Source organism: Clupea harengus, chromosome 11 (assembly GCF_900700415.2).
Source record: "Clupea harengus chromosome 11, Ch_v2.0.2, whole genome shotgun sequence".
Classification (NCBI taxonomy): domain Eukaryota; kingdom Metazoa; phylum Chordata; class Actinopteri; order Clupeiformes; family Clupeidae; genus Clupea; species Clupea harengus.
The window spans coordinates 2,245,834-2,256,591 of NC_045162.1; the positions used below are offsets into that span (position 1 = coordinate 2,245,834).

The window sequence follows — 10,758 nt, forward strand, 5'->3', positions numbered from 1 at the left end:
CAGCATGGTGGAAGGGGATCAGAAAACAAGACATTTGGAATTTCTTGAGCAATATTTTTCCTAATGTTCGTTATCTTATCTCTGAAGAATGCTGCAAATTCCTCACATTTGGAGGTGGAAAAGAGACTATCATCTACTTTAGGTGCAGGATTTATAAGGCTGTCTATTGTTGAAAAGAGGACCCTGGAATTGTTAGAATTTGTAGATATCAAATTAGAGAAATGATCCTTCCTAGCATTTCTTATTGCTTTATTAAAGACTGAAAGTTTATCCTTAAAGATATCAAGGTGGACCTGTAGCTTGGTCTTTCTCCATGTACGCTCAGACCTTCTGCAGGATCTCTTAAGTTTAATAATTTCCTCATTTCTCCATGGAGCTTTTTGTTTGGCTAAAACCTTTTTTTGTTTCAATGGTGCTACAGAGTCAAGTGCTGTCCTTAATTTTGTATTTAGAGTAGTTACTAGATCATTAACACATGATGGCCCCGTATCTGGGTTTTTTGCACTAGTTATGTTCATCATTACTTTGAAATTCTCAGCTGCTGCAGAGTTAAGATAGCGTTTCTTAATAAAACATTCAGCACTATTTCTAACTTTAGGTACCAGTGCTGTAAAGAAAATACAAAAGTGGTCAGAAAGAGCAAGGTCACAGATAGACGATATAACAGTTGTAAGACCCTTTGTAATAACTAGATCAAGGGTGTGGCCACGGTTGTGAGTGGGTTCAGTGATGTGTTGTGTAAAGTCCATGGAATTCAAGAGATTCATAAAATCCCGGGCCTTTGAGTCGTTCCCATTATCAACATGTATGTTAAAATCACCAGTGATAATAATCTTATCGTAGTTTGTGTGTATAATGGAGAGTAGTTCTGAAAAGTCTGTTAGAAAAGTGGAACATTGCTTGGGTGGCCTATACACAGTTACTGTCAGAACAGGAGGCTGGCACTTTAGAACTATGGCATGATATTCAAATGAGGCAAAATCATCGAAGGAGATGCTCCTGCAGCACAGGGCATCCGTGGTTATGGTGGCTGTCCCGCCCCCTTTTTTACCTGTTCTAATGGACTGAAAAAAGCTATAATTGGGAGGGGATGCTTCAATAAGAGCTGCAGACCCATTTTTGTTTAGCCAGGTTTCTGTTAAAAACATACAGTCTAATTTACGTTCACATATAAGATCGTTAATGAGAAATGTTTTCCCTGATAGTGACCTAATATTTAGTATTGCCATTGAAATATTTTCTGGATATAGTGGCTCACAGGAAGGAGGAATATGCCGGGGTATAGATAGAATATTTGCTGGGCTTCTATTGTTTCTATTGTATCTATGGCCTTTGTTTTTAACTGTGCGTTGGGTAGAGATTAAAACTGGAATAGGATTATAGGCGCATGCCATAATATTATATGAAGCAGCCTGTTCTGAGGTAGTGGTGTCATATATTGCTCTGTAGAAAACATTGACAGATTCAGATTCATTTTCATAAACAGTGTTATTAGAGTTACTACCTGGGGGGCATGAGTCTGTGATGTTTTCTACAGGATGTCAGTGCCTTAGGGTGGTCTTCATGTTGTCCGACAGCAGACTGGCTCCGATCCGGTTCGGGTGGAGGCCATCATGCTTCAGCAGGCTGGGCCTCTCCCAGAACAGGTCAAAGTTGTTAACACAGTCAATGTCTAATGAAGCGCAGGTCGCTCGCAGCCAGGTGTGGAGGTTGAAAAGTCTTGACCATCTCTCAGCGCCTCTCCGGTAGGTAGGGAGAGGCCCAGAGATGACGATCCGTCTTCCTGTGTCCATGAGGGTAGTGAGGAGGGCTGTGAAGTCTGCCTTCAGGACTTCTGTCTGTCTTGCTCTGATGTCGTTTGTGCCCACATGTACAATTATGGTGCTGACCTTGGTGTAGCCGGCGAGGATGCTTGGGAGTCTACGTTGAATGTCACGGACCCTCGCTCCGGGGAAGCAGTGGACCTTGCAGGGACCGCTTGGTGAAGGGGGGATGTAGACATCTCTGATCATGGAGCTGCCAATGACAAGGGTGGAGGTTGTCATGTCAAGCGGGAGAAGCCGTCTAGGGGATGCTGACTGTGTTGAGGGCCCAGGATGGGAAGCAGGGCGGCGTGGGCGATGCTGGATGTCAGTGTGATGCCGTTGTTTCTCTGGAGCCGGTCTGCGGGGGCGTTGCAGGGCGGGCTGAGGAGGGGTGTCATCAAGCCCAGGGGGCTCCTCCTCATTCATCAGTGTGGTGTAGCGGTTTCCCAGTTTCAGGGGCTGGCCTGGCTCAGTGTGTCGTCCCGACCGCCTTCCATCACGCTTGCTTCTGCCAGCTGTTCTCCATGGCTGGTGAGGAGTGGAGTTCACCGGCAGGGTGGGCTTGGTCCCCACCAGTGGCCAGGGAGCAGTGGTGTGGTCTGGGTTTGTGTTCATGCAGGGCAGAGTGGAATCGAGATGTCCAGTGTGTGTGTGTGTGTGAAGAGGACCCACAGATACAATGGAGTCAATGAACTGCTCATCCAGCTTGATCTGGTAGAGGTTCATATGTTACCTGAGGCTGTGGTTGCTGCTGATAAACTGTAGCAGATTCTAATAACATTAGTGCTTTACAGACAGCATAGTACTGACATGCACACCATAAAAAAACACAAAACTGCTAGTGCAAGTAGGAGTTTGAACAACGGTAATTAGGAAAAGAAAAAAATGAAAAGACACAACAAGCAATGTCTTTCACAAGGGATGACTCATGGCCAATTTGTAATGAACTTTAACTTTACTGGATTAACTTTAGTTAAATTTTAGTGGATTAACTGACAGCTTCTATGAACAAATGAGACCCTGCCCTCTTGCATCAAAACATTTGGGTTCCTTATCGCAGTTCACTGGCAGCATGCCGCTCGCCGCGGGCGGGGCAGGGGCAAGCCTCCGGCTACCTGATGGTGACAGCTACCCGGTGACCACACAGGGGGGGGGCGGTGGAGCCCACACCGCCTCCAGACATCCGCCCGTTGCTCACATGCAAAACTCATGTCCAGCACGGTAAGCAGGTTCTCACAGGCACCACACTCATACGTCCCAACACCTGCCCCAGAAGGCGCAGTGCCCAGACTCCCCCCGCGATGCACACAGTGCAATCGCACCCCCCATTTTTTTTCAAAACCATGACGGGGCAACCCCAGATCTCGTCCCCCTCCCTAGGCGGAGCGGGCGCAGATCTAGGCTTAGACTCATTGACCATGAGCGGGTTAGTTCCCGACCGATTCAAGTCAAAGCCCAGCCATGGGTGCTGAGAACGATCACAAAGGGGTACGTGCTGCAATTCGCCCGTCCCCCTCCGCCTATCGGCGGAGTGATCCTAATCGGTGGTGCAGCAGGGACAGTCTCACTTCCTACGGGAAGAGGTAGTCTCCCTGCTCAGAAAAGAAGCAATAAGCATAGTGCCTCCCGAGGAGGAAGCTTCAGGCTTCTACAGCCGTTATTTCCTGGTCCCCAAAATGGACGGGAATTATCGGCCAATATTAGATCTACGTGTGTTGAACAAAGCACTCATGCCACTACGGTTCAGAATGCTGACCCCACGCCGACTAGTGCAGTTCATAAGACCAAACGATTGGTTTATCACGATAGACTTAAAAGACGCATATTTTCACGTTCCGATACACCACAGACATCGGAGATATCTGAGGTTTGCATTCGGAGGAAGAGCGTACCAATTCAACGCACTCCCGTTCGGCTTAGCTCTGGCGCAGAGGGTTTTCACAAAGTGCGTAGAAGCAGCCATCGCCCCATTACGACTACGCGGTTTACGCTTATTCAATTATTTGGACGATTGGTTAATAGCTGCTCATTCAAAGGCCGCAGCGGTGCAAGATGGCCATCTAGTGGTGGCACACCTGCATCGACTGGGCTTTGTGATAAACAAGGAAAAAAGCGTTCTGTGCCCAAGCCAAACTACGCATTTCCTAGGCATGATTCTAGACTCCGCCTCATGTGTGCGCCAGTTCCGACTGGGACAGTCAGTCTCGTCGCTGTGCTGCCAACGCCTGATGGGAATGATGGCGTCAGCCGCTATCGCGGCTCCCGCTGGGGATGTTGCGTATGCGGCCTTTCCAGATATGGTACATGTCTCTGAGGCTCAACGCAGTCACAGACAGGCACCGCAGGGTAACGGTGTCCTCCAGATGCAGGAGGGCCCTGACAATCTTGAGAGCCCCCTGCTTTCTCGCTGCGTCAGGCACTCTGGGCATAGTGATGCGTCGCGTAGTAGTGACCACAGACGCCTCCACCAAGAGGTGGGGAGCGGTCTGCGAGGGAAGAGGCGTGAACGGTCTCTTGTCTGCGACAGAGGCCGCGTCTCATACCATTCTGTTATATCTGGTTCCTGCTTAAGGAACCAAGGTTACGTAAGTAACCGAGACGTTTTTGTAATTGTGTCTGCATCATGTTAGCATTAGCCTGAGTTAGCATGAATAAAATTAACTCCCAGTGATAAGCAAAGTGTGTCAGCAGGCAGGCAGGCAGGCATGCATATGACAAAAACAATAATATTTAAATATGTATTTTAACGAATCATGCACTTACAAGCAATGTTCAGATTGACCTCGGAGCTCATTTGGGCACTGATAACATTGGATGCTTCACACTGGAATGGCCCAGTATAATATCTAGTCACATTCAATACAGTGAGGGTTCTGGTGTCACTTCCTGTGACATCACCACTCCTGTTAAACCAACAAAATGAGGGGGAGGAGCCAATGGTGGAGCATGAGGATGACAGAGCTGTTGAACTCCACCAACTCATTCTGATTGGCCTCTGCTTTCACATTGGAGATTTTCTCTGGAGGTTAAAGACAGCATGAACAACTCTAATCATAGACACACTGTTTTTTTCTGGCCTTGTTTCTCTATTTCCAGTCATTTTTCAAAATGCAATTAACATAACTGAAAATTAACTTAACATTCTGCAAATATACTGGTGTAGGACTCTACTGTTTATATCTGCTCTTGGCTAATGAAGAGTATTACAGTGATGATAAAACCATCATCATTTCTCTCACACACATCTCACATCTCTCTCTATCTCTGTCAAAAGATGCCAGTTGAATGACTCTTCTTTAGGCTTACCAAGCACAGTGACCTCATAACTGACCTCTAAAGGCTCTGATGTGTGGAAATAGTTTTGCTGCTAGACCTGGAAATGAAACCTAAAAGCATTGTGCACTCCAAAAGCACTGACATGATCTGCTGTTGGTGACAGGTTCAGTTCAACAGAGATGAGTTTGGTTGATTTGAAGGAACTATGTGAAAACACACATATATCCCCATGCATGATAAAACCTTACATCCATGCCATGACCTGCACCTCCCTACATTAATTATCCTATTTAAAATGGAGTGTCCCAGCCCTCACTCATGATTGACTGATACGGTATCGAGATTCCATTGTATCTCCCTAATTTACCCATAGCTGTGACCATATCTCAATGTCCATAATATTGATAAGGTTACAATTTTGATATACTTTTCAGATTAACAGTGGGTTAAAAATGTAAAGAGAATAGAATTTAGAAATTCAGTGTGAAACAGCGGTAACGTTTATGAGAGGAAAATACAAGGATTAGTGCTTTTGCATGTTGTGGTTTCCTGCACTGTTATTTAGAAAACATTATAGTTTTTTGCGTAAGATGGCTTAGTGCAAACATACCATATGTAAATGAGTTCGTAGACATAAATTATAGAGAGTGTACGTACCAAACACCGTCAGTGATGTGACTCCCCGGTATTCTACACCACTGATGGAGATGCTCACAGTGTACAGCCCAGTGTCATTGAGAGTCAGGCCCCTGAGCTCCAGTGAAGCGGTGGTTTTGTCCAAAGAGATTCTGCCAGCATAATCAACATGTGCAATCTCTGCTTCACCAATTGAAGTGAAGATTGTAACTTCTCTATATCCACTAAAACTCCAGGTGATTCTTCTAGGTGGTGCATATGGTGGGTTAATGAGGGTGAACTCCACACTCTCTCCTACTACTCCATTCAGAGGTCCATTCAGTAGTAACTCATTTTGGCATGAGCAAAAACCTTAGGGACATGAATATGAACATATCACATCAATATGTCACCATGGCTATAGAGAAAGTGTCATAAACTGCCAATAGGATATGACCTTTGCTTAACAATGTGTTAAACGTTGTAAACAATTCAGTGAGTACTTTACTATTAAAATGTGTGCTCATTCTTACAAGTCAATCAGAAAATTATTGGGAGTTCTCTTACAGTCCAGTATAAGAAGGACAACAATACAATTTTGTTAAAAAAAGTGCAAACATTTTATTTAAAAGTGAGTTCACACAAAGTCCTTAGTTCTACGCTGTCACACTATGAAATGAATGTCTCTTACCAAGTGCTGAGAGTAAACACAGGATAAGTGAGATGTGCAGATCCATTCAGCTGGTTTGGGTCAAACCGACGGAGCCAGGTTCTCTGATCCTGTTTTAACTCAGGGACAGTCCGTACTTCACAGAGGATCACAGAGAACTCACTTTTATAGTAGGACTTTGACAGTATTGCAGGCTTGGCTCCTCAAAGTTTCATTTAGTAAATGTTTAACCACCTGTGTTGATGTCATAGAAGCACTGCAGAGACGAGAGCTGAATACCTACTGCCCTCTTGTGGTCAAAAACTGACATGTGTGCTGCGAGACCTAAGAATAGTGACCCAGCCAACTCAAATTAAGTGAAAATGATGTGTGTGGTGTTAACTGTGTTTCTGCAGCTCAACAGCCAGAGCTGGTACAGACAACATGCATGCCCTACCTGTGCTGTGAGCTGCTTTGGAGACACACGTTTGTAAATTAATTTGAATCGTTGTGGTGTATTCTGCTAAAGCTATGGTGATTGGTTAGGATTGTGGTTGGTGTCACAAGGTTACGGAGATAAAGACCAACCCCAAGTCCCCAGGAGGGCTTTGTAGGAAATGATCAGAAGTGTAAATTAAATAAATCAGGAAACTAAGGAGAAATAACACCTGCAGTACTTAAAATATGAATATATCATTATATATAATTAGATTATGCTGTATATTATATATATATATATATATATATATATATATATATATATTAGGGCTGTGAAATGATTAAACATTTTAATCAAATTAATCACAGGTTTCTGTGGATTAATCATGATTAATCGCATATTACCAATTTTCTCGGTATATTTTTGTGAGAACAAAAAGATTTATGACAAAAGACGGATATATACATTTAACATGTTTTCTTTTTTTATTCATGAAATAAAACAATGGTGCTGCAACTCAGCAGTTCTTTAGCAGTTCTCTTTGCTATTCCATATGGAACATTAATATAATCTTCATCCTAAACAGAATTCGGCTTCTTAGCCATTGTATGGTTGAATAAAACATTTTTCTTTTCTTTTTAAATCAAACAGAAATGATTTGGGCTTCTTAGCCATTGTTTTTGTAGGATGGTTGAAAATGTTTCTCTTTTTTGTCAAACAACCATTAACCACACCATGACACAATCTAATGCCTCTAAAGGCCCTAGTGGTCGTTTTGTCTTCAATTGCCCAATTGCTTGCAACAGTTTGGAACTGTTCTGCACATGCCTCTGCAAAGTGGCGCTCTTCTGTTTTCATGCACGTTAGTGTAAACGACTTTAACTTCCATTCGTTGGTGATTAGATGTGCAGTTACACCCAGGTAGTTATCGTTACTCACAGAAGTCCAGTGATCCCCTGTCAGCGCCACATGTTTCGTAGCAGCCAAGTCATTTTCCTTTTTTTTCTTTTCACCTTCATACAGCTCGTGGATTTTTGTCATTATTGTGTGTCTTTGCGGTGCTTTGATGCTCGAGTCCCCCGTTGCCACTCGCAAAACTTCGGTGAACCCCTCGTCCTCAACAATATTAATCGGCCTACAGCTTTTTGCAATCCATTTGGCAACAGTGCTAGTCAACTTGTCACAGGCAGATTTAGTCAGGGGCCTACGTTGTTAAGTGAGGGTGGTTTGGCACATTCCACTTGAACTCCCCTCGCCGACCAACGCATTTGCTACGGTGAAACGATAACGTCTTCCCGCAGAGTGTACATATCACTTTGGTTTTATCGAATGTTCCATCTTTATTTTTTTGGAATACGAACTTCCCATCCAGAAAGTCCTCAGGTTCATCAGAATTATCCATGTTGTTTGTTTGTTTGGATAGCAGCTACCGTCTGACTGCATTAGAAACGGCGACTAGTGCAGATTGGGTGGAATTGTGGGTATATTGGAAGCTCATTCTGCGCATGAGTTAAATGCGTTAAAATTATGCATTAATCCTGTAATTTAATCATAACGTGTTAACGCTAACGTTAATGACTGCTGCTGTACGCAGTGACACACATCCTCAACAGAGCACCAAGTAAGAAACTCAGTATGATCCTTACACTTGTAATTACAGAAAACTGTCTGACACAGCAATATTGTAATGCAGGCATGTATGTAGTCGTTGTATTCATCAGTTTCAAGAAATTGAAAATAAATCTTAAATTTCCGCTTGCTTTATGATGGATTATATCTGATCACACACAGATCAAGCGGGTGTCTGGTATTGTAGTACACATTATGTGGATTAGGAGTGTGTTGATTTTCTCCCTCGAATGCTGTGAAGGGTTTTATTTAACTTTTATCCATGTCCATCAGTAATGCATGAGTGATATCTTGACTTTGTACGTTTATGTATTTGGTGAGATGGAATCGGTTGGTCCTCTTTCTGTCAAAGCCACTTCAGTTGAACTCTCCAAATGTGTCAATGACTGACTAAAGTGAGGCGGTACAAAAACACGTTTACACACCTCCTCAAAAGATAAGGTCCTTATACTTGCTTCTTTATAACAAAATATCTGTGTAATTCCAACACAAGAATATTGTAATGTAGGCATCGGCGTGGCTTTTGCATACATCAGTTACAGGATTAATATTTATTGAAAATAAACTCACAGGATTATATAGTTCAACATGCTGTGGATGACTTAATCTAGTATATTATTTGATTATCTATCTCTAGCCATCTTTTTTTCACAAAGTAAAATTCAAATTTTTTTATGAAGCACATTTAAAAACAACTCAAGTTGACAAAAGTGCTGTACAATTAAGTCACAATAAAAAAATCAAATCAAATTGAAAACAGAAATAAAACAATTAGAACACAATAAAATATAAAATCAAATAGAAAAACAGAAGCAAAACACTCAACTAAGCATCTATATACACAGAAAGCAAATATACAAATTACCAACTCAGATCAGGATGATCCAAATAAAGAATAAAAGTGGGTTTTGAGCCTGGACTTAAAGGAGTCAATAGAGGGGGCTGATCTTATAGAGAGGGGGATGCTGTTCCACAGTCTAGGGCAGTGGTTCTCAAAGTGGGGGGCGCGCCCCCCTGGGGGGGCGCGAACACTCTCCAGGGGGGCCGCGATGTCACAGACGGAGAAAAAAAAAAAAAAACACAGACCTGTCACTGGTTGTGTGGTAGTGAAAGCTCCCTCAGTGGCGAAATGCAAAGGGCTGGACTGACCCAAACAAATCAAATACTGTTTTGCTCCTGATCCACCAATCAAAACGGAGTATTATCATTTCAACGCGAGTAGCACCTCCGCTTCCGAGTATAAAAAAAAAACGCAGGCATGGAGGTAAGCGCTCACCCTGAGACGACACTTTGCAGAGTTTGTTCAATTTCTCTTGTTTCCTCTATCATTCAGATATTCATTGCTTTATAAACAGTATTTTTAAAGACTCACTCCTTCCTTAGTAATACCTTACTGCACTTGCAGTAGGTCTATTCGTAGCCTATTCTAAGGAGTAATTTGCTCCACAATCTTTTAGAAAAGCTCGTAGCCCCGAGAGCTAGCCTAGCTAGCTACCTTTTCCAACTACAGCTAGCCCTTTTCTCCTTAACACCTAGCCTACCTTTACATTTTCTGATCATCCACCGTGTTGCAACAAATAAAACACCAGCACTTGAATACTATTTTGTACTGTCCCTGTCTACATTGTGTAGCCTACAGTTCGTTTTGTTAGGAATCATTGCCTAGCACAGCCTTATCCATTGTTCGTGTGCAAGTCGTTCACAACCACACATACAAGAACATGACGTTGAAATTAGAACTTTATTAACTTCACACACTGTATCAGCAAACAAACACAACATGGACAAGTTTCTGATTCGTAAAAGTCAGAAAGAGAAGCCTGTGGACTTCTTTAAACATAAACGTGATGGCCTCCAGCAACAACGAACCACCATGTCCAAGCATAGCACTATCTCCAAGCAGTGTCTGGAGGCATCTTATGTAGTTGCTCATAGAATTGCTAGGCTTGGCAAACCCCATACAATTGCCGAAACACTGATTTTGCCGGCCACGCAACACGTGTAGAATAATGATAGGTATTGTGCTGAGTTTAGCTCCTATGTCAAATTACACTGTATCACGGCGAATATCAGAAATCAGTTTGGGTCCTATTTCAAAGAGGACTACCGTTCATTCGCCTGAGTTCGGGATCCATTTCTCTGCTCAGCAGATGAGCTGTCACTAGACATGAAAGAGCAGCTGAAGAGTGACAGTAGACTTAAGCATCTCCCCTCTTTCGTCATTCTTTTTTTTGTAAAGATCACAAGAGGCCCATAATAATAACAGTATCCTAATGATAGCAATAATACCACTTATTATTATTATGATGAATAATAATAATACAATAATAATAATTGGTCGATAA

The 10,758-nt window shown here is 42.9% G+C and overlaps 1 protein-coding gene across 1 annotated transcript; it reads right to left on the reverse strand.

The window, feature by feature from the left end:
* Positions 1 to 2,041: 2,041 nt before the first annotated feature.
* LOC122133281 (SLAM family member 9-like) lies at positions 2,042 to 6,485 on the reverse strand. The gene is made up of 4 exons (XM_042709125.1): positions 6,388 to 6,485; positions 5,739 to 6,068; positions 4,722 to 4,824; positions 2,042 to 2,186 (listed from the first exon to the last, which is right to left on the reverse strand). The coding sequence occupies exons 1-4, from the start codon at positions 6,431 to 6,433 to the stop codon at positions 2,042 to 2,044; spliced, it is 624 nt and encodes a 207-aa protein (XP_042565059.1). The 5' UTR covers positions 6,434 to 6,485.
* Between the last annotated feature and the right edge of the window lie 4,273 nt (positions 6,486 to 10,758).

What these genes read in the sequence shown, in the direction of transcription:
- LOC122133281 (XM_042709125.1), bottom strand. Translation starts at nt 6,433, where the DNA reads ATGGATCTGCACATCTCACTTATCCTGTGTTTACTCTCAGCACTTG. An exon ending in GTGTTTACTCTCAGCACTTG is followed by an intron (nt 6,069 to 6,387) that starts GTAAGAGACATT and finishes CATGTCCCTAAG; the next exon opens with GTTTTTGCTCATGCCAAAAT. An exon ending in TGGCTCCTCCCCCTCATTTT is followed by an intron (nt 2,187 to 4,721) that starts GTTGGTTTAACA and finishes ACCCCTCCTCAG; the next exon opens with CCCGCCCTGCAACGCCCCCG.